The sequence below is a fragment of the Parasteatoda tepidariorum genome, chromosome 10 (genome assembly GCF_982258835.1).
Source record: "Parasteatoda tepidariorum strain Cologne lab strain chromosome 10, Ptep-v5.0, whole genome shotgun sequence".
Taxonomy (NCBI): Eukaryota; Metazoa; Arthropoda; class Arachnida; order Araneae; family Theridiidae; genus Parasteatoda; species Parasteatoda tepidariorum.
This window is the reverse complement of record NC_141764.1, coordinates 50268042-50293312: the sequence shown is the minus strand read 5'-3', so window position 1 is coordinate 50293312 and position 25271 is coordinate 50268042. Positions and strand designations below refer to the sequence as shown.

General features: G+C 27.5%; 1 protein-coding gene across 3 annotated transcripts; it reads right to left on the bottom strand.

Moving 5' to 3' along the window:
- Positions 1–459: 459 nt before the first annotated feature.
- On the bottom strand, positions 460–25023 carry Moe (moesin). Of its 3 annotated transcripts, none has more exons than XM_071184689.2 (15): positions 24727–25023; positions 21882–21916; positions 20186–20269; positions 15984–16079; positions 14208–14312; positions 12810–12979; positions 11885–11968; positions 11646–11792; positions 9694–9790; positions 9240–9403; positions 8658–8767; positions 6211–6371; positions 5404–5623; positions 3462–3565; positions 460–2226 (listed from the first exon to the last, which is right to left on the bottom strand). In XM_071184689.2, exons 2-15 carry the CDS (start codon positions 21891–21893, stop codon positions 2062–2064), a joined length of 1719 nt encoding a protein of 572 aa, XP_071040790.1. In that variant the 5' UTR covers positions 21894–21916; positions 24727–25023; the 3' UTR covers positions 460–2061. The 3 variants fall into 3 exon arrangements, with proteins under 3 accessions (XP_071040790.1, XP_087009231.1, XP_015929578.1); XM_087153105.1 differs by having other exon boundaries at positions 24742–25023; XM_016074092.4 differs by having other exon boundaries at positions 24944–25023.
- Positions 25024–25271: the final 248 nt, after the last annotated feature.

Here is a 25271-nt window from a genome sequence, read left to right as displayed (position 1 = left end):
TAAGTTTCAAATAAAAATTTAATTACTTAATTCTTCTTTCTACTTTAAATTTAAGGTTGATATGTGTGTGATGTTGAAATTAGGTTTTTGTAAAATGCTCAGCTATAACTTTAATGACTATTACAAATTATTATATTTTGGATATTATCTAATTATATCTTTTGATTATATTTGGATATTACCTAATAATATCCAAAATATTATATTTTGGATATTATAAGACATTATATTTTAGTTAAAAAAATATTTGATTTTGAATTAGATTTCGCACAACTACCAAATATATATTTTTTTTAAAAAACTGAATAACTTAATTTTTCTTCCTTACTTTAAATTTAAGGTTGATATGCATCTGATATTGAAAATATCAGGTTTTTGTACTGTTAGTATCAAACCTGTACTGAAAGTATCAGGTTTTGTATTGCGTGTGTGTCAATCACTGGAAATAAAGAAAGGCTGTAAAACTTAGCTTTTTATTAACTAGGAATTTGTATTTTCATTTATGAATACAGGTAACAAGTTCGCCACATTACAGTGCCCAAACCACTATGAAATTGCAAGAAAAAACTAACAATGATATGATGACAGATTCACAATTTTTAGAACTACATAAATTTTCCATTCACAAAGCAAATATTGCAGACACTTTTGATTCAAACAAATTTTTTCTTAAAGATAAAAGGTACATCAAATTGCATAATTACTTTTCCGGCAAAGAAAATAGCATTGAGATTTTTTGCAATTCACATTTAAAAAAAATTTCGGTTTTGGCACAGATCTAAAAACTTAGAAAATATCAAAATTGTTACAAAAAAAATATTTCTAAAAATGAAAAAACTTAAATTTTTAACATACCCATAAAAAAAAATGAATTTCCACCCTTTTGAAAATACAATACTGTACTGGCACATAACGTCTCATAAATAGAAAATAAAGCACTAAAAAAAAAAAACAGAGAAATATAACAAGTTTGATTTAATGTCTATAAATATTTCAATTTGCTAACACTCAAATGTTAAGGACAATGTAACCCTTTGCACCAGTTAAATGATAGCAATAAAACAGATTAACAGACATTTCCATGGCATAACAGGAGGAAACAATACTGTGATTTAACGTTAAAAACTCCAAAAAGTGACAGTCACAAGCTAAGTTTTACAAAACTACCGGCCATTTTAAACAAGCTCAATTGAGTAAGAAAACAGACTTTAAACGTACTTAACAATGGATAGAGATATCTCAAAATACACAAGCTAAGAAACTGTTGTAAACTTATCTAATTTATAAACTACTCATCAAGGCAAACATGGTACAAAGAAATATTTAATAAAGAGTGCAAAAATGCAGAATTATATGGATGGAAGCTTAGTATGAGCCTGAATCTCAGGCTATCCGGGAACTCAATTGAAATAAATCCAGGCTTCGTCGTTATTATAAAATGTTACAAAAAAATATGACAATTTTAATACTGTAAGTACACAGGGCTTATAGTATTAAAGAAAGCATTTTAGTTTTAATAAGCTAAATATACAACATTACAAAAAAAAAATCCACACTTTCAATTTAAATCACACAAAGGCACATACTGTAAGTGGGTCTAAAATTGGTTGGGAAGATCTGGTCAACAGTTGATATTTAAAAATATTCAGAGATTTAAAAAGTTGCTTTGTTCGTAAAAAAATATCTGCATCAATTTATTTAACACTACCTACATAAAAATACTTTCAAGTTTTCCCCCAAAATTCATAAAATTTGAAAACCAAGAAAGAAAAAAAATGTACTAACAAAATTTTAAACTTATCAAATCAAAATTCAGATCTAAATTCAAATGTCAACGAATTCCAGAAACAAATAAAAATTCTTTTTAACTTAAATGTATAAACAAATAAAATTAAAATGTGGAATGTATAACTATGAACTGATTTTTTTTTTACTTTTTAAATATATAAGCAAATGCTCTCAAGGTTAACTTTTAAAGTAAACACTAAGCCCCTTTCATATACAAAATCCTTCACTTTCTGCGTTAACAGAGAAGTGAGAATGTCCCAGACGATATCTGGATTACATATTTTCAAACTGATCCACTCTCCTTTTTGTGTTGCCTTTCCTGATTTCACGCAGTGTTTTGTATTTATCTCGTCCTTGCCTCACATTCTCTTGATGAAGCAGATCGTTTTTAGTTAACTTCGTTTCATCCTTGGATGATGCTAATTCTTTACTCAACTCCTAAAATTAAAAAACAATCATTGTAAAGTACAGATCAGTCAAATTAAATTAGATGATTCATGATACAGGGTGTGTAGCCAAATCTCTCAACAAAAAATAAGCACCTTTAGAGCACTTTTAAAGCATATAAAAAAAAATATTTTAAAGTACATTATCAAAACATTAACATGGAAAATAATTTTCAAATATTTTACATGATCATGATAAAATAACTAGTTTCTGACAAAGAACTCTTTTCTTGATTATATTAGCGACCATAGAAAGAAAGAGATTTTTCAGTTTGATTTCAGAGGGTAAAAAATCAAGCCTGAAATTGTGAATAACTTGCAAAATGCAGCAGAGTTGCACATGAGAGTGCAAGAATCCCATCGAACCCAGCTCAGTAGTCACTCCAAATTATTTCATCAAACATGTAACATGATTGGCACTATCATAAGTTACGGACCGAGTGCACGCCGAAATAGATTATGGTTGAATGAATTGTGAAAATGTCAAATAGAATATGAAAACTATGCTTTTGCATAATACGCAGCGGAAATCTACTTGGTAAAGAAAAATATATTTTCGAAAAGGGAAAATTAAGCATTTTTTTTTTAAAAAAAAAACATGAAAAAAGCACCTTTAAGGGCTTTTAAAACAGGAAAATCAAAAATAAGCACCTTTTAAAAAGCTACACACCATGTGATATATATTTAGTTCAATAAATCCTAACAAGAAAAATGAAAAATGTTAAAAAGCCGGGGGGAAAATCGGGCAAACTTTTTTTAAAATCTTCTTAGAGGGCACCTGATAACCTCAAGTCACAGAGGCAAGCAACGTTACCCATGCCATCCAAACATAATAAGCAACATAAAAAGTAAAACATTTGTTGATTGGGATTTATTAGACTTAATTTTTTACGATAATAATTTTGCATATTACGTATTATATTTTGTTAGTTTCTGCATCAAATACCAGTCATTTGCAAGTCATCAGCCACTGATTCTAAAACACAAAAATTTGTCCATTCCTTTCTCATGTAAAATCATTTCTTTTTTTATTGACATGGAACTCTGTAGTAGTTCTATGGTTGATTTACGGAGGGCATATTTAACAGTCCACAGACCACTGAATATTATTTAATGGTGGTTTCTGAGGTCTTGGATCAGTGGACCACCAATGTTTTCGAAGGCTGATAATGAGAAATGGAGAGTTCAAACATAATCCTGAAGATACACATAACTAATAAGTCTTACCTTCAACTGATCTTGCAGGTGCTTTTCTTTGGATACTTGAGTTATTCTATCCTCTTCCGGTCTAGGCATACTAATTGAATCTTCATGAGAACCTAATTCAGCACCTAAACAAGGAATAGTTAAAGAATATAAATAAATCTAAAAAACAATACTGACAGATCAAAATATAGACATTCAATAATTTCTTTTAAAGAACATGCTGCTATATAAAGCATATTTTAATGCTCATTTCTCTGCCAATTTAAATTTGTCATTACTATTTTATTATAATTTTACTCAGAAATACGAATTTAGGCTACATAAAATCTTATTCCAATCAATATCTATTACATTTTTCGGGCATGGATAAGACAAAATTTTACTAACAGGGATGAGAGTAGTCAGAAAGCAAAAAAAAAGGCAATCCAAGAATATACATATATATATATATATATATATATATATGTAATAACAGGGCTCCAACCCTGTTATCAGTGTTGTATTTAGCTTGGAATAATTGCAGTCTTAAGCCATCATACGTTCTAAACAGGTTTATTTAAATGAAGGCTGGTATTGCTAACAATTCACGTCCACACTCCCTATGGGAGGGGAATGGACAAGACTTCTGACAATTCCTGAACAGCTTATCAGGATCAAATCATGATGAAAAGGACACGCAAAACTATGCGTTCTTACGTTTCATACCAACATAGATTTGAGGTAAAAAGGCACGTTTCGTACATTCCTTGTAACCTTACGCATTAAGGAAAATCATTTCTGCTTCCTTTTATGGAATTGAAAAAGGGAACGATTCTAAAAATAACTCTTCCTTTGAAATATAAATCTATTTATATTTCAATGGTATGTTTTCAGCCTTGAATTCCCAAAATAGAATCTATCTATGCTTATTCTTTAACAAAGACATTTTATGAAAACGAAAGAGTTTTAATTCGTTTATTAATACAAAAGTATTTAATTTTTGTATTACATATATATGTGATTCCGAATAGTTCAGCATCTGTTGCAAGGTCATTTAGTAACCAAAACCGAATTAAAATAAAATATTGCAACAGACTGACTGATGAGCATTTGAGCAACCTAATTAGAATAGCTGATGAAAAAGTAGATATGGAACATTTTCCATATGCAATGAAAATATTCAATGGTTTAGAAATTAGAAAATGTTAAAAATGTATTATAAATTAAAGAAATTTCTTTTTTCCAAGTCTTTTTTTTTTTTTTCTTAGAAATCTCACTAAGCTATTTAAATCATGTGAATGAGAATCGTAAAGAGTAACTTTCGAATCAGGTAAATACTAAAATCGATGTTTGATATTAAAATAGCGTGAATAAGAATCGAGAAAAGAAGCAGTGACGTCTGAATTACGAAAATATGAGCTATCCAGTGGGTGGGTAAAAAAGCGGAAAATCTCATTTTCTGAGCGTAAAACAGAAGAAAGTGGGTAAAATAAGTAAAAATGCAGAAGAGGTGGCAGTTACACAGTTTGAATTTTCTGCTTATCTTTGAAAATTTGAAATAAATATAATTATTTTATTTCAACGACTAAATTTTCAGAAAAATATTTATAAAAAAAACTTAAACTTTTAGAGAATCAGAGTTCTTGAATAAAAGACTGAAATTCAAGAGACAAAAGGGGAAATTCGCTAAAAAGCAGAAAAATCTCATCCCTGTACAAAGCAACTTTAAAAAATCATACAACTGAAGAAATTAAAAAAGCTTTGCTCTTTTCATTTCTTTAGCTAAACAAAATACTAGACTAAGAAAAAAAATAGCACTAAACTTAAAAATTAGCTCAGTTATGGACAAAAATAGCTCAATTTAAAACCAAACTACAAATTCTCTAAACAGGATGATAACTCAGATGGTCACAAGTAAATTCAAAAGCTTCCACTACAATAAATTCATGGGGAGGAATATTCATAAATTTAATAAAAAACTTACCAAATTCACCATTTACTAAGTCATCATTTTCTTCATGTTCATCCTCGTGGACATTAAGGTGCTGAGGTGTTGTGGCATCTAACAAAGCAGCATGAGCTTCCTCTTGTCGACGTCGAGCTTCTGCAACTTCTTCCTGAAGTTTTCTGGTTTCTTCATCTTTAAGCTCAACTTCCTCCTGGATACGCTGAACTTCTATCTGTTTCATCTGAATAGCTTCAGCCTAAATCATTAAAAGTAATTTATTTCAAAATTGCAGATATTCTTACAACAAAACACTTTAAGATAATGCTACTTATCCATTTTTTTAAACATCAGTTGAAATACATAATTTAAATTATAAAGTAAAATTTACAAAAATTATAAAATTTAGAAAAAATTTATTAAATTTATGATTTTGATTTGGAGCAATTTTATCTTCTGTTAAAAAATTTTAAATATATTAAAGATATAAAGTTAATCTTAACAGGGTTGCTACTCAAGTAAAATAATAAAATTCCCTGACTTTTCCAGACATCCTTAAAAAATTCAAATTTAATAATGCAGGTAATAAATCGAATGCGCCAGAAAGCAATAACTCAAAATTGAAGGTCGCAATAACATAATATTAAAAACATTAGAATTTGTAAAATCAATAGCTACCTGCCAAAAAAAATTTGGAAATCTATGGAAATTCACGATGGAATCGTAAATTTTCATAGATTTCTAAACAATGATTTTACTAAAAAAAATTTTAAGTTGCAAAATATTGATTTACGCAAAAGTACGCTAGAATCAAATTTCAAAAATCCTGAATAAACAAATACATACCAATTTGGCTTTTTCTTCTGCCTCCATAGCTTTGTCATTTTCAAGCTTTTTCAGCATCTCTTCAAGTTCATTCTGTTTCTGCTCCAAATCAGCCTTGGATTCTTGAACTTGGCGTAGCTGTTCCTCCAAACGGCGAATGCTATCTTGAGCTTCCAAAAGTTCTGCAAAACAAAGAAAATTATTTATAGAAAAATAATTTTATTAAATTAGATGTCTAACAGCTTATGTAACTTATCACATCTAATACATTAGAAAGAAACTTATGCATAAATCTACTACTTAAAAGCATATCTAAAATTAACAATAAGAAACTATGTTTGAAGAACATTTTTCCCTTATTTTTTTATCTAGAAAAACATTTGCCCTTTATTTATTACATAGAAAGTTTGATATTGAGAAGAAAATTTCATACTGACTTGCCCGAATGCAAAACGATACGTCGATGAAAGGCCTCAAGCACTAAATTGCTGTCGTAACTAAAATAATGGGACTATAATTTTCAGATTGCAGCTTCTTCTCATATTCTGAGTTCCAAATATCAGAATTAGTAGTAGAAACAAAATAGTATATCTTTTCAGAAAAAGCAAAGTTTTAATGCTTTAACTTATAGCATTATTTCTCTAATCAATAGAATATTTAATGTATTTCTTGAACCATTATGTAATAATAAGAAAAAATGTAATTATTAACTCAAAAGTTATTCAGTGTACCTGCATATATATATATACAGTAGAGCGCCGATTATCCGAACTGCTCGGGACCGAACGTGGTTCGGAAAATGAAAAGTTCGGATAATTGGAGAGCTGTTTAAAATCTAGTTTTAAATTATTATTTATGCAGCAACTTCCCTTCACACTTTTTCCAGGTTTAGGACTGGCAGTACTATCTAAAATAGCTCTTTTTAAAAGTTCTTTTTTGTTCAATTTTTGAATATTTTTTTATTTATTTTTTTACTTTTTTTCATTTTGAATTTTTTAATCATATTTCAGCTTCCTGTAAATTTTTTTCCAATTACTGATTTTAACGCATTTTTCCTCATTTTCCATTGCAAAAGAAATCCAGCAAAGACTTTTGTTTCAAAGAAGATGCTCTTTTTTGAGCAGCCATATATATCTTATTCTTTTTAAATAAATCAACTGAACTGGATCAACACCATTTTGACGTTCTAGCCAATTCATTGCAATATCTAATGAATTGCACGCTTCTATAAAAGAAGGTTCACTATCTTGAACTTGATCACCTACTTCTTCCTCTTCGTCTGTAAAGTTCCGATTTTCGTTCAAAATTTCAGCAACAGTTTCATCATCATTTAAAATTTGATATCCTGGGACGTTTTCAGTGTCTCGACACCAGTCTTCTATTTCTTCTACTGAATAACCTGGCATCTTTTCATCCGGAAGGTTCAGAAATGTAGAAAAAATTTTGAAAAAAAAAAGTATTATAAAATTTTTAAAAAAAATACAAATCAGACTTAGTGTTCGGATAATCAGCGCTCTACTGTATGTATGTATGTATATTATATATATATATATATATATATATATATATATAAACACACAAGTATAACATTTTAATTTATTTTAATATGTATTTTTTATGTATACAGTCAAACCCCGCAATAGTGAACTCCCGGATATAGTGAACAAAATGTTTGGTCCCGTGCCTTGCTATACACGCATAATGTTATTTTTTTGTGGATATAGTGAACCAAAAAAGTGAGGAAGTTGGATATAATGAACTTTTCTGTCTTCGATTTATTTTTTTTTGTAATAATTTTGAAATTTCTACTTCAAAATAAATACATATACCGATTTTGATACTTCTTTTTAGCATTTTTACTTATAACTCTAACAGCTTTTAACAGTAAAAATATTTAATTATATATATATATATATATATATATATATATATATATATATATATATATATATATATATATATATATATATATATATATATATATATATATATATATATATATAAAGGAAAAATGATAAAAGTGCCTTAACAATAGTTTGACAAACAATTACAAAATCTCATGTCACCATCTATTATTTTCCTATTTAATATGGAAGTAAAGTAAAACATTCTGAACAAATTCCAATCAATTTTATTTATATGGAATGAAATGACTATGGACACAATGGTCACAATGTGTAAAGCGTTTTTGAAACTCTATATCACTCTGGGTTTCATTAATTTGAACAAATAATGCAAGTGCAATGACAAGTTGTCTTGTCATCAATCAACTATATTTGAGCATGAAAGAAGAGTTATTAAAGAGTTAGGAAATTAAAAGATGAGTTAACTAGTCACTGACCAGCAATGTGTTAAGAAAGAAACTTATGTCCTTTGGGTATACCAGAATTGCCTTATGACCCAGAATGACCTTATAACCTTAGAGTATGTTGAAGCACATATTTTTTTGTTTTTGTTTTTTAATATACCTTTCTGTCTATTTTCCATCTCCTCCTGCATTTGTCTAATTTTTTCTGCATATTCTTGTTGTTTTTTCTCAGCTTGTTCCCTTGCTTCCATTTCTCGTCGCAGCTTTTCTCTGAAAACATATTACAAAAAGTACATCAATATTTTAAAAAGTAAATATTAAAAGCTTTTAATCTAACTCCTTAAAAAGAATTTTGTAAAGATATTTTTTTCGTCCTTTCTATTAAAAAAAAGTATACATATAATGTAAAACTTAACAGAAGAAACACAAAACAAAAAATTTACTTGTACATAACATTTAATGAGAAGAGAAAAATTTTATTAATGTACTAAAATAATTTTATTTGCAAATTTTCAAAAATACCTTACACTCACATGAATAGAATTGTATTAGTAAAAATCTGAAATTGGTAGAACGTTAGTGGATATTATCTTTAGGAACTAATAAAGTTTATTGTAATATTTTACAAAATGAATAAGAAATAGACATGGTACACTATCAAAACAAAATATGATTTAAAACTCAAAAAATAAAAAGTTACTTTTTTACATTTTATAGCATAATTAAAAAAAATGTATATTACCTTTCTTGTTGTTTAGCCTGTTTTTCCTCCCTAGCCTGTGCTTTCATTTGCTGAACTTCTATTGTATCAGGCTTTCTACGTCGCATATATAATTCATGATTACCCATGCAAAGAGATAAAATCCTCTTATTGATCCTCAACCTTGGAGCAAAGAATACAAAATCCTAAAAAAAAATATTAAATTCATCAGTTTTAAGTTGCTGTGAAATACTAAACTAAATTACACTAAAATTAAAAATAAATATATCCCGATAAAATGAAAACTTGATCAGTTTGGAAAAAAAAATTCTTACATGACTTTTGTAATTTTTTTTTTCTTTTTTTGTCTTTTGTTACAGACAAACTTTATTACTATAATGCATGAAAACTGAATAAGTTATCAACTAAGATAATAAGCAAATTAAAATAATTACAAAATATTACTTTCATAAGTTGAACTGTTATTTCTACTTACTGGAGCTTTCTTATCAATAGGCTTAATGACAAATTTCTTGTCATTGAAAGATATATTTCTGATTTCACTCCATGGAAATCCTATCTTGGGTGTCAACCTAGAACAAACAAATATTAAGATTTCACATTTTACTTGATAAAAATGTATACTAGGTGATAAAAATTAATGATTGACATGGACAACATGAACTGTTTAAAAAAAAAGTCTTGTTTTTATCTTTTTCTTATTTCAGTCTAGAGAAAAATTTTGTAAATAAATATCTCTGTGACATCTTAAATACTAAGAATAATAGAGGGCTTTAGGAGTACCTTCATCACTAATCACAAAAGAGTTAATTTAGAATTTTTAAAAACTGCAACTGAAAAACATTAAGATCAACTCTTATCTCTATCAAATAAATGGCAATACTTAAAAGATTTGTAATTTGTTTTCCAGTAATTGAAAAGATATTATTCAGAAGAAATTATTTTCTCTAGTATTAATTTTTCATAGCAACTAATATTAAAATACAAAATTAAACATAGTTCTAAAAGCTACATTCCAAAATTTGCATTCTTTCAAAACAAACACAAATATCCCAATTACATAATTACATAGAGTATAAACCAGAATTTATTACAATGCCAAATTAATTGCTTAGAATTTAATATGTTGACAGGTTAATAAAAAATAAAGTTCGCAAGCACCCATAGCTGCTAATATGGATAGAAAAAGTTTTTATTTTGCTAATTCACAATTTTGAATACTAATAAAAAAGTAATTTACTACCGTCATTCGGGGCTACTTTGTGCAAATTTGAATTCGGCATTTTTCAAGTGCTGCTATTCAGTATTATGTTTATTTCACGTTAAAAATGTGTGGAATTTGAAGATAGAAGTCTCTTCTATTACTACAAACATTTTTCCGCATTTTAAAATAATCTAAGAGTGTGTTTCGTTCATCCAATGTCAACAATTTTCCGAGGACGTCGGATGTCAAAAATTGTGCATGGAAACTTCTGCTGTGAAATGCAAAGACGTTGATAAAACAATTGTCGTAAGTGCAAAATTTTTTATTTGTACATTAATAAACAATTATATCATGTTAGCGTTAAAAAAAATTTTTAAATTAATAACAAATAAACGGAAAATGCAAAGTTTAATTCGTTTTTTTTTTCGACAGAAAAATTGTCAGACGTTATAAAAAAATACCTCGAAAAATACCCCATTTGGGGGCTACTTTGTGCAAGGTATGTTTTGACTCATTATTCGTAAATATTACATACAAATAATGCCAATATTGATCAAATTCACTCGTCTGAGTCCAGTTATGAATATAATATCGATAAATTTTACTGAAGTTTGAATTAACATAGTTTTTTTACATGTCAAAGTTCAAAAACTGAAATCCTGCACAAAGTAGCACCGAATGACGGTATTGCAAGTTGAAAGATTTTTTTAAAGGAAGTTGTGAATAAGAAACTGAAAATTTTTGAACAAATGAAAATAAACTCTAAATTAATTACCTACTATAAATGAGGCTCACGTCATTATGTATTAGTAATATTTAAATATTCAAGCAAGCAATAAACAGTAAAAATTCTATTTAAAGGGAGATTTTTGTTACGGAAACTTACCCAGTTTTAGGGAATTCTTTATAATATACAAAAGTCAGGGGAAAAATTTCAAACCAGCAGAGTAGGAGAAACTGACAAAATCCAAGAGTCTACTAGTAAAACCAGTAGAGTTTGCAGACATGAGCAACCAAATTGCAAAACAATTCAGATAATAGTTCATTAAAATATTTTACGGTTTTCAAAAGTTTTTCTTAATCAAAGGTGAAATTCATTAAAACTATCAAAATTTGCAATCGTTGACATCCCAACAACAACTATACAAAAAAAAATTTATCTGAAACATGAAAATCATTTCTGAAGAAAAGAAGCATTTTCTTTGATCAAGAAACTAACTTACTTGTCATCTTTTTCATAAATATTTAAACCTAGTGCATCAACACCTAACCACAGATCTGTTCCCTTTTTGTTTTTTATCTCAAAATAATTCACACCATACATTTCAAGATCTTGGGCTATTTTCAAATACTCCATCATTGCATCTTCCCTAAAATAGAAGAATCATGAGACAAATGCATAAATATTTTACAATGTAATTTACACCAGCATTAAAGAGCTAATTTAATCATGTTACATTACCGAGGCATTCCTTTATGCTCGGCCCACCAATTCATAATTCTTTCTTCCCATTGCTCCTTAGATAACTTGTGTTGGTCCATTACACTGTAAGAGAAAAATCGCTTTAATACCAGTATTATTAAAAAAACTAGAGATGACTTAATACTTATTATGGCAATTATAGGTGTTAATTGCTAAAAATAAAAAGTTAATAACTTCAATTTGTCACTTTAGTTCTTTTTTATAATTTCCTTATTTTCAAATATTAAATTGAAAAAACATTGTCTTAAATATATATTCCCTCATGATAAACTTCAGTAAGTATTTTTGATATTCCATAAGTATTTATAATGATACATTAGTTTTTATGATATTTATAAGAATGTAATAATATTCTTTTATATTTTAAATAGCACAATATAATACATATTAGAAAAAGTGAAGAAAATTAAAAATAAAAAGGTTTTGCTTAGAATAAAAATTTAAAATGTAGAGTAATGTAGCAGGGAAATAACAAAAAGTGAAATATTTATTTCAAAATTCCTCTGTAAACTCATTTTTCAAAAAAATTCAAATTAACAGGAATCATTGAAAGTACACATGAAATATATAAAAAGTAGTAAATGGAGAAAAATATCTTGTGACTGATGTTTTAATTTTCATGCGGCTGATGTACAAATTATTACAATTATTACAAAATCTTAAAACTAATATTTTTAATTTTATACCTAAAATAGTTAATAAAAAACTAACTAATTTGCTAAAAGAAGAATAGTATTAAGATTTTTTTTTCTTCTTTTGCATTGTCCTTTGTCTCACAGAATTGCTTTAATTTTAACAAGCAACAGTCATTTATAGTTAAGATTAGAGAGCATCAGCATATTTAGAAGAATGAACAGGAAACTTATTTGAGAAGGGGGAAAAAAAGACCAAACGTAGTTATTACCGTTGCGGAAGAAGTCGATCATTTGCCAAGCAACCAGGTTTGTGAATATCAGGATTATAATCCCCATGTTTAGCTTGCACAGCATATGAAGCTAATAGTACTGACGTTTCAGGCGGACAATATATTTCATCACTCAATTTAGCATTTCTTACTTGAAGATAAAAGAGACGCTGAAGAGTAACAAAGAGTAAAATATTAACACATTTTGATAAGTACTACACAAATAAAAATAAGAGCACAAGAAACTAAAAATCTTTAAACAAAAAGATTTAGACTAAGAAGTGTAATTTGTCAACTCACACATTTGTCACTTCATCACAAATATGTAAAAAATGCCATGCAATATATACAGACAATACATAAAACCATTAATTTTTATCATACTATGCAGAGTTTCCAAAATTATTAACAGTAATAGAAGCATTTTGGAGAATTTTTAAAGCTTAAACAAAATAATTAAATAACAAAACTAAACTCAATTTGGTAATAAAAATGAAATGTTTTCAATACATTTATAAAATAGAAAATCTTTACAGTAAAAGTAGATTTGAAGTTAACGTATAATAAATATATATGAAAAATTATAGAACACCAGGGTTATTACATTTAAAATATTAGATAAAAATAAAGTTTTAAAAAGTAGACAAATAGGAATTTTTATTTATTAATTTACTTTTTAACGTTTTCAAAAAATTTTTGTTTCCGTTTTTTTCCTTATATAAAAACCATGCTCCTATTTTTTCACTTCTTTCATGTCAAATGCAAAATATTTTGAAAAACTATATTAAAATATGCTGAACAAATTCAAATTGGGATTCAGAGAAGTTTCAAAATCTTGCAGAAAGTTGGCCCTGTATTATGCAGGGGTAATTGTGAGCCCAACTTAAAAATCCTGAAAATTTCTCCAATAAAATCATTAATTACATATTGCAAAAAATTAACCTCTTTATAAATTTAAATCAATGATATTTTCAAAACATGAAATTCTAAATAAATTATATGCAGCATAATTTAAATTAATAATTATGCTAAAGTTTACTTTTATCTCTAAACACGTTTATTATTCTACTAGAAAAAATATTTACAAATGAAAGAGATGCCAAGTATAAATTTCAGTTCTAATATTTCCAAATAAAACATAAAAAAAAATTTTAATACATAAATGTGATCAATAATTTCTTCAAACTTTTGAATCTCAGATTTCCGGAAACTTCCGGATCGCGTTTACCGAAAAATACGGATTTTTCCCATAGTACAATCATCTCTGATAATGCTGTTAGAACTATAAAATATCAAAGCAAATACAGCACAACTAGAGAAAATCTTGAAAAAATTTGAAATTGATAATATTTTTCTGCAGATAATTAAGATTTTACTTTAATCAATATATTTTCATACCACAGTTATATCTTGAATTAACTCTTCACCAACATCTTCAGGATAGAATTTTGCTCTAAATTTAAACTGCAAAGGATTCTCTTTCTTAACATCTTGGTTGAGAACCTAATTTGAAAAAAATAAATAAATACTTTGAATTACATATGTCGTACCAAGAACAATTTTTATTCAATGATTGGATTTTCTTTTACTATGATGCAAATTTATGACACTTAATCAACTATTCAAATTACATACAATTCCTGGAGATAATAAAAAGCTATACATCTGAATTACAGGTCAAAAAGTGTTATTTTATATTTTTTCATACTTTGAGGAAAAATGATTTAGTAAATCATTATCAGTTTAAAAATTATTTAAGATGTAACATTTTTATTATTTTGTGCAAAGTAAATAGCGTTTAGTGGCAACACTAGCTCAGATAATTAAAACATTAGGTTTTAGATTGCTAAAATTTATTATAAATCAATGATATCTGTACCATTTTCGCTGGGTAAAAGTAAAGATGAACTATTCTAAAAAAATTGAATAGATTTTAAAAAAGAAAAATATGGCCAGCTAAATGCAAGTTTTGTACAAAGCATTGGTGTTCATAACAAAATCCAGCAAACTAAAAAGAGAAAAAAAAATTAAAAAAACATACCTCTTGAATAAGTGACGAAAAAAAAATTTTAAAACAAAAGTCTCTAAAAGGTAGTTAAAACATAAGTTCTTTATTTTAGGTCCACAAGAAAAACACACTGGAACACACTCATCTTGGTGGTAGTGGGAGAGGGCAGTTAATTTTGGCAGGAAAATTAGATGTCAGCGACTGCAAGTTGGCGGGCATTATTTCTATACAATGTCGGTGATGATGAATGTAAGAAAAAGGCTTTTCAGGCATCACAACAGCAGCCACCAACGAAAACTGGCCAATGAGTAAAACGGAGGAGCCGCTGGTGATATCTCGTGTTGGATACAAAAACCGAATGCAGCCGGGGTGAGAAAATGAAGGGCTATTTATAGAAAATGCTAAAGATGAGTTACAGTTAGAAAAAATTAAAAAGTTGCGGTTAAGAGAGGGATAAAAAGGTAACGTAAAAGTGTTTTAAAAAATTAAAGGTAGTTACGGTTAGGAAAAAGTATAGATCTCACACGGAACTACAAAGAACGCAGACTCACCTGCAATTCTAGGAAAAAGAGGGGAACAGAAATTCCAAACATTTCAAAAAGCGAAAGTGTAGAAATTACAAAAGTAACTGCAGGGACGATATAACAATGCGATCTATAATTTAGCGAGTGAATGTCACAATATCTTTATTAACTAATTGCACAAATTATTCTTTTTTTTTAACGGCAGGCCTTCATTCTTCATCTCAGAAGATGCCGGAGGTGTTGCTCATTTAACATTACCCAGAGGGCACTTGTGAACTTTAGTCACGGAGGCGACGCTGCCACAAATCACACAACAGAGAACACACAGATTACACAAATTAAAGAATCTTGATTAAAAATATGTTTCGAATAATCTAGCAAATTTTCCAGCAAAATTTTCAAAAGCAAGCCAAAATTTCAAGTTACAAACAAATGAGGTTGCCACTGATTAATTAAGGCAGTGCTTCCCAATTGCAGACCAGTCAGCCTTTGATAGTTTTATTGGGACTCACTGAAGTATTTTTAATTGTTTTGATTCAATAATTTAACTCCATTTAAACATGTCCTCAGGATTGAGACCACTGGCCTAAGGGATAACATTTCTTTTAATTCTTTATTGTTCTTAAAAGAATAAATTCTGACCTTTTTATTTAATTTCAACCAGGTTGTTAACCCTTTACTGTCAGTGTACTGGAGACCAAAGAACCAGATTTCCCTCAAACCGATTGTTTTCACAACCTAGAAGAAAAAATAAAAAATTGACATAAGTACAAGAATCAAGGTAATTATTAGAAAATTCAGTACCATTAGTAAGTGTAATGCCAACACTTGAACAAGACACCTTTTATCCAGCAAACATTATGCACAGCATTCTCCCTAAGAGTTTTAGAAGGGCAGCCAGCTCATCCTGCCTACCCTTTGATCACCATGAATGTGTCCTTTTTGCCCTTTTTGTAAAAATAAGCCGCGATCCCTTAAAAACACAGCAGTTTTATTCCGATTCCATTTTAAAGAAAAATTAACTGATAATTACACACGCAAATTATTCTTGTTTGCAGATTTAATTCTGATTACGATTACAAATATTTACTTTGTAAGGATTATTTTAACTCTTTAAATTTTTAAAAGCTTTTATTTCAGGAGGTATATTATTAAATTTTTTAGGTGATTTTATATTTTAAAATTTTTTAAATAAATAACTTTTTTTTAAAAAATACCTTTTTAAAATAATGTACCTTTAAATGTTCATTTTATAATAATTTTCAGCATAAATTATAGAAAAAATCTTTTAAGCTCTTCATCAAAAAATAATTTTAGTTTACTTATTCTGAAAAAAAATTTTATGCATAGAGATTGTCTCTTAGCATGCGTTTAATACTTATGAACTACAAATATTTCTCCTATTTAGATAATGAGGGAAAATTACTTTCCGAAATATACACATAAAATAGTATAAGTCGGTAATTTAATTGTCGAGGATCAAATTCAAGTATTACATTCAGTTACATTAGGCATACAAGCAGTTTTCATAAGGTACCTAGCAAAATTTTGAACCCAGTACATCCCTAATGTCATATGATTCTGATTGTAAAAGTGTTTTAAACATTTCTCACCAAACAAAAAAAAAAATTTTAAAAAGTGAAGTAATTTGCATCTTAATAGTAAGGAGCATATTATTTTTCTAAAAATTTAAAAGTAAAATAACAATCAAAAAATTACCAGAATTAAAAATATAACAAATTTTTATTAAACCTAAAAAACATTAATTTTTTCTTTCTGCACCTTAATAGTTTAAGGCAACAGAATTATACCTAGGTTAACATCTACGAAATCAGAAGTTCAGGCATTAAGTAAATTTTTTTCCCAATTAAAGTAATACAGTGACTAACACTAACAATGTCTACAATCTGATAAAAAATTCAGTGATAAAGCTGCTTTAGAATGACATTACACACTTAATTATTAATGAATTTTCTATGGCACATCACTAAGAAACTCATCTTCAACCCTGACATTTATATCACCTAATCATGGAATAAACCAGACAGTATTGAACTTTATTTTATAAAAGATCGAATTGATATAAAAAAAGTACTTATAAGTACTTTTTAGTACTTAGTAAACTTAACTTATTTAACTTAATTACTTATAAGTACTTAAGTTTATAAGTACTATTCATTACATTTTAAGATGAATAGGGGAGAGTTGGATAAAACGGGATACGTCGCCTAGGGACCAGACTATTGCAGCTATCTAGTGGACAACGACAGAAACGTGTTATTCGACCGTGATTATATCATTCTCGGTACGTCCCGCCTCGAGATCACTATTTGATAGAAAGTTGTAGGTCTCAGAATTTTTTTACTCTATTTTTTTGCCATTTTCTACATTTACGTGCGTTGTTTTTTACATTGTATTGGGAATAAAATTCCGGTGAGTATTAAATTTAATTAACCATTTATTTACTAATATTTTTATGTGCAGTCTATCTAATTTTCTTTTCACATTTACGCAGCAACCATGTTTGTTTCAAAAAGTGATGGAGTCGGACAAAACGGGACACTTGTGAGTTGGATAAAACGGGATAGAGTTTTTCATGTCCCGTTTTATCCACCTATTTATTGGATTATTACATTTTAAAATAGCCATATATTAATGTAGGCCTAGGCTTTTTAAACAACTTATTTATATTAACTATATATATTTTTTTGAATAATTTAGTCTCTTTATATAGTAATGCAAAATTTGTTTATTAACATTCATTATTAAGCATTTTATTTTCGACTCTAGGATTTCACATCTTTCTTTAGAACTAATTGTAATGTATTTCTCTGATGAAGACTTTTTTATACATAAACAATTATTATACATAAATAATTATTTATATATTTGCATTATTTATTATTTTATCTTTATATATATGTAAAAAATTAAACATTGTAAACCCTATCCCGTTTTATCCAACCCAGGTATGCTAAAACGGGATATGTAAGAGTTTGGAAATGAATTTTTTTTCTATTTTGCTGTCATTAAAATTAGTTGAAAATATGTTTTTTGTGTGCTTCAATAAATGTTTTAGCTACAAAAAAAAATAATGTATTGTTTTCCTAAACAGATATTCCGTAGTAAATAAAAACAATAATGGTATCCCGTTTTATCCAACTCTCCCCTACATAATTAAAAATGCAAAAACCTATAAGTAAAATTTTGTGACAACTTATTTTTGGTCAATTTTATAACTATATATACATAAAAGACAGGCTTGGCAAGCTTTAAATAATTTGGTTTAAAAAAAAATTTTAAAAAATCATTGATATAAATAAACTGATTTTTTTAAGTTATTCAATTAATCCAAATAAGAGTAACATTTAACTATTAAACGATAACTTTTCTCTGTATGTAAAATTATTTGCTGGTAATAAATATATTTCAATTATACTCATTTAGTTATGTTTATTTAAATGTTGATTCAAATAAACATGTAATTATTAAATGTTAATAAACATGTAATTATTAAATGTTACTTTTTAAAGTGCTTTTAAAACATTAAATAAGCAGTTAGTGTTTACCAATTTTAAAGAAAGAATTGTTCTGCCCAGAAAAAACTTTTTCTTAATATTATATTCTGATAAGAATATATTATAATCTTAATATTATATTTAAACTAGTTGAATATCTTCATTGAATATCTGACAAATTGACAGTCTAAAATTTTAGGAAGTTTAGCTTGTACAAAAATAACCATGATTTCATTTATTCAGTGATTAGTTTATAATAAATAATATTACGCACTGTTAATGTGTTTTATCAGATGATGTGGGTGGTAAAAAATATGTATATATATGATTTAAATTGAAAAAAAAACCTGGTTTAAATAGAAATAAATCTATTTAAATGCAATAAATCTGTTTTTAATATTTTTTTTATTTTAAAAAAAGATCATGAATTTTGCCAACCTTGCATTAAACTAAAGAAAACCTCTTTAACAAAAATAATCAGGTTTACAAAATAAAATATGTAACCAGGGGTCTGTCCAGACATTTTGTGAAAGGTCCGTTTTTCGTGAAATTGTGAAAAAATTACTCACATTCAGGTTCCAGGGTCCGCTTTTATGAATTTTTGCAAATAGGGTCCGTTATTGCAAAAGAAGACTCTTTCAAGGACTTTTTAAATTGTAAATAGATACAAGATTATGCTCGGCACTGTAAAATTATAATAAAAAAATTAAATTTTCAAAAATAAACAGCAATTGCTGCTTCTAAATTAGAGATGCAACATTTGATATTTAGCCTATACTGCTGAACGCAGAATATTCATTTCGGATGAATAATGGAAGAATCGTCTGCCGAAGACAAAACTTAATTCGTTTACATCCATCTTTCTTGTTTTCTGCCCTGGGAAGGGTTTATTCGATTAACAAAACAATAATGAAGATAAACAAATTTGTGAAGGGTCCGTTTTTAAGTTAAAATATTTTGTGAAGGGTCCGTTTTTATGAAAAGATATTTTGTGAAGGGTCCGTTAACGGACCCCAATTTCTTCTAAACAGACCCCTGGTAACATATTTCAAATTTTTAAGTTATATATATAAATGGAATTAATCAATATTAAGTTTTTCATAAAGTGGTTTTTATTATAAAAAAGAAAAAACAGTTTCTTAATGTCAATATACAAAACTATTAACTTATTACTTATAAATCAAACATTACTATAATGTAAGAAATTAAATATTTCAATTTTCATATCCCACCACCCAAATTATGACAGTATAAAGAATTACAACTAAATATTATGTATAAAATACAATGCAAAGAATCAATGATTTCAATATGAAATTGAATTACTTGATCGAACAACTGCTTCCCAGTAGTATTGGGCTGGATTGCGAATTCCAGCTCCGCATCCATCGTGATAACTCGAACATTTACCTGAAGCAAAAAATTTATAAGAGTTAGAATTTGAGATCAGCAAAAAATTTATATGCACTAATGAATTGTACGATACTTATGATAACTTGTTAATAACGATAACTAACTAACTAATCATACTTATTATGATAACTTGTAGATTCAAATCATCGTGTTAAATTTTAATTTTTTTTTTAATTAAGAATGGCTAAAATAATGCTAACACTTCAACAGCACAATTTGTCATTTGCTTAAATGCCAGAGTCAACTAGCATTATAAAAAGCATGTAGTGCAAAAAAAATCCCCTGAATAGTTTATTCTATGATTGAATTTCCACGCTCTAGGACTCAATTTTAACGATTCGAAAAAGTGGCCTAAAATATGCTAATTAATGCAGACGATATTTTAAGTTACTAAATCAGACACAAAAACTTACTTTCTCTGAATATAAGCATATCTTTTTTCGACGAATTCAAATTTATGACTCCCAAAATATAGGGAGTATCCCTGATATGGAAAATATGGTCTCAATAGTTTGATCATAAATAGGGTTCAAAGTTCGAGCCCTTTAATGTTAATTTTACTTTTTGCTTATTTTATCCACATTTTAGGATTTTTTTTTTTGTACATGAATCAAAAACTTTGTACACATTTATAAAATTCGCTAGTCCAAAGATAATTTCAATTTCGCACATAAAAAATTTAAATTATTTATATTTAATTTAATAACTTAGGAAAGAATTTTAATTTTAAGTTATACTACTTATTTTTACATCACAATGTAAATTTACAAGGCATAGTACAAAATTTAAGCGAAATGAGTCAAATAATTCCTGAGAAATCAAATTTTAAAAACACTTTTTTTAAAATTCACAGGAACTATATCCAATCACTTTTCAAATCAGAGTTATTTTAAATAAAGGTACATTTATTCAGAGAAAGAATGTTTTTGTGTTTGATTTTGTAACTTAAAATACTGTATGCACTAATTAATTAGCATATTTGAAGTAATACTCTTGAACCTTTAAGAGACCTTCCTAGAAAATGGAAGATCCGATAATTAAATCAAAAGTATTTATCCACTTAACATCTATGGGTTATCTCACTGACCTTTTGATATCTTGGAGGTCATTCATCACTTTGCATACAACATGGTAAGATTAAAAGCTGCAACTACTAATTTATTAGCATTGACGAATCATAACCAATAAATTTCAAATAAAATAGTTTCCAAAAGTTGGTGGCGAGCAGCATGAGAACAGCTGGCAATATTTAATCAAGTTAAAGACTGATTATAATATTATGGCCTGCACAGATGAAAGAAAAAAATGACTAATTGTGCTGGTACATGTATATGCACATGTTCCCACAGTAAGCAGATACTTAAAATTTTTTTGCTCAAAAAACTTGCAACTAAAAATGACATTATCCCATTATATGCTCACGAAGGAAAGTTCTTAACTTTTAACAAGTTCTGAACTTTTAAAAAACATAATTATGAAAGAAAAAATGCTTCAAAACTTAAATATTTTTAAAAAAATCAACATTAAAAATGTGAAACATTTATTATAAATCATACATAAAATTCTTCAAGACAAAATAAAAGTTTATCAAACAAACGTAAACACTTACCGGCTTGGGCATTTTTGGCTTGTTTACTTATTATCCTACAAGAAATAATAATTAACAATTAGTTGTAAGAAATATACACCTGAAATTACAGAGATACTAAAAACTAAATTTCATTCACAAAATGATCTTTAGCACATTTTACAACCTGTCTTTCAAAAAGAAAAGAAAAAAGTTAAGAATTATTTTTATCAGTAAATTGTAACCTTGTGGTTTTAAATACTACAATGCAGACAGCCATAAAAAGATAAATAACTTGACATGTATACAGCCAAAGATTGCTCTTTTCTCTCTTTTTTTACATAAGATAATTGACCTAGAAACAGGACCTACAGAGACATTAATTTAAGATTATAAACCAGAAACAATTAAGTTAGCATTAATTACTAAAACTAAATTGTTCATTTTTTTACCTGAAGATTAAAGATAAAAAAAAATTTAAAATTTAGTTAAATAAGATCTAAGTCATTTTAAAATCAGCTTCCAAAGGAAAATTGTCCCATTTTAATCTCTTGTGAAATCCATAATCTTGATAGATTATCATTATCTTCATTACTTATTCCTATGGATAGGTAATGATGAGAATTCATTAAAATTTAAACAAAGATTAAATTTTGAAACTTGTTTTGTTTCAATAAATAAAAATTTAAAAAAAAATTCTTTCTTTTAAACCAGTAATCAATGTTAGCTAAAATATCCATTAGGACGTTTATTACATTACTTGTTTCAAATCATGACTTTTCAAGAAATATGTGCTACAATCTCAAGCATATTCCTCATTGCATACTTATTGAAAGTAAAATCCAACTGTAAAATCAGAAACTTATGCAATCCAATTTTATCTTGCATAAAATATTAAGTAAATCACAATTTGAGTGAACCAGACTCTAGAGTGGAAAAAAGTAGGGAAAAAAAAATTTATCGGCAACAGAATTTACTGCATCAATAGACATCTTTCGACATGAATCGTCAGAAAAAATTTCAGATTAATCTTTTCAATAATAAAGATTTTTTTTTTACAGTTGGCAATTAATAAGCTATATTCAAATCCAAGATAAAATAATCTGCATATGCTGTAATAATCTGCAGTGCTTGCTTCTGTGCTGCTACCAGAAGGATAACAAAACCAAATGGCGCCAGAAACTGTATCTGATATAGAAACAAGGAAAACAGAGGTTAAAAACAAAAAATAAAGCTCACTATCGTACAAGGTTGTCAAACCCATATTTGTAAAATAACTGCCACATTTCCAGTCACAAGTTAAAGAATATAAGTTTTCTAAAGAGTAAGCTTAATTTTAAAGTGATGAATTGTTGCAAAAATAGCTTCTAATATGCATTTTTAATTTTTGGCTACTAAATTTTCTTTCAGATACCAAAAAAAGAAAACAATAAATCAGTCTCACACTGGAAACTATAAAATGCGCCCAGCTTGAAAGGTTAACTTTAGGTAAAACACTTTAAAAATTCTTCACAAGTACAAAATTTCTTTGGTACTGTGGTAATATTAAATGATGCTAACGGGTCTCAATACAGGAATATCCCCAATATAAAAAATTTTAGTTTACAATTCCTTGAAACAATAAGTTATATTTTTTACACAAAAACAATTTCAGATAAGGGAGATTATTCAATGAAGGTTTTAATAACAGAAATGAATTCATTGTTCACATTTATAACTAAACAATAAAAACATATGTAAGCACAAAACTGCATATAAATTATTATATTCTTATCAACTCAGCTAACTAGTATCAGCTAACTAGTAATAAATCCTAATGAATTCTCACTTTCTAAAGAACTACTTTTAAATTTGCAACGAAATTTTAATTACTACTGAAAATTGTTACTTAGACATTAGTTTCCAAAAAAATTAGTTTGAATAAATTTTAATATACAAGACTAAAAAGCTTCGCAAGTAATATAATAAATTATCCACAGTGAACACTACAAAACCTCTTGAAAATTTTACATGCACATACAACACCAATTACACCCCAACCATAAATTCAGATTATAAAATTTGGAATTAAACTAAACATTTAACAATTAAACAGCTACAACAAAATACATCCTAGTACATAAAATAATCAACTTTTAGATTATCAGCATAAACCTAAAATAGACCTATCAAAACAAACCAACATAGAAATCATAAATCATGAAATAAAGTATTTTTTATAATAAATATTTTTTCAGCTGTAGTTAGTATCAAATCTAGATATTTCAGTTTTACCTGGTACCAAAATTCTAATATTATGAACACATGAATCCAATTCTTTCACAGCTAAATAACATGCTAACTAGATTGGCTTAATGGCAAAATACAATGTAATATACATGATTTTTATGAACAATTTTTAGCACAATTCCAAGTGAATGTTGTAAGAATAGTCATAATATTTATGACATAATGAGATAGTAGTGTGAAAAAAAAATGTTTAAAAATTATCTTAATTTAACGAAAATAATTGATTGAATAATCAAATACTTTTTACTGCTAAGGCAGTCAAATTATCATTTAACACATATGACAACTAGTTCAAATTTTAATTGATACCAAATATACGATTATACCTGATCATTAATGTAGTTTACTGTAATATACAATTACAAGAAAAAGTCAAATTAACAAAAAACATATGAAGTCAAAAATTATACAACACATGTTAAAAATTAACGAAAAAACTAATTAACGTAACTAACACAATACGCCCATTATTTTCTAAGAAAACCGCTCAAAAGCAAAGGGCGGCACTCCACGAAACCACGTATTTATCTAAAAATGTATCTATAACATAATTATTTATTATAAAACACACACACAAACTTTTAGTACAGTAGCTTACTAGAAATAAATTAACCTGATTAATTGTAAACAAAAATATCAGGTTAGTTGTCCATTTAAGTTTGAAGGGCTGAGTCACACCGTCTACTTACAGACATCCGGCGAAATTAAGTAACTTATGAAACCTTGATATATGTATAATTGATAAGGCAATGTTACTTGTACAAAAAATAACTTAGGATAGTTTGCACAAATCTGTAATGTAAAGAAAAACTTACCTATGACAATAATAAATATATTGAATGTAACAATTATTCGTGGACGAAACCGCCACACGCCACTCAAAATGGCCGTTTGCAAAGTTTTAAGCAGAATATGAAAGCAAGTCACTTAGTGATGCCATTCGAAGAAATGTAATAACTACTTTCGCATTCAATTTCTGTCAATAGTTTCCTTTCAAAGTTCGCGTTTCAAAAACTATTTCAAAAGCAAAGTTGGGAAGTTGTTTGAAAAGTTTATAAAAATAAATACAAAAAAGTGTATTATATTTTGTTCATTAATATATTTGACTCAGTCAGTTCATAAAAGCGGAATGTTAAGGTTGAT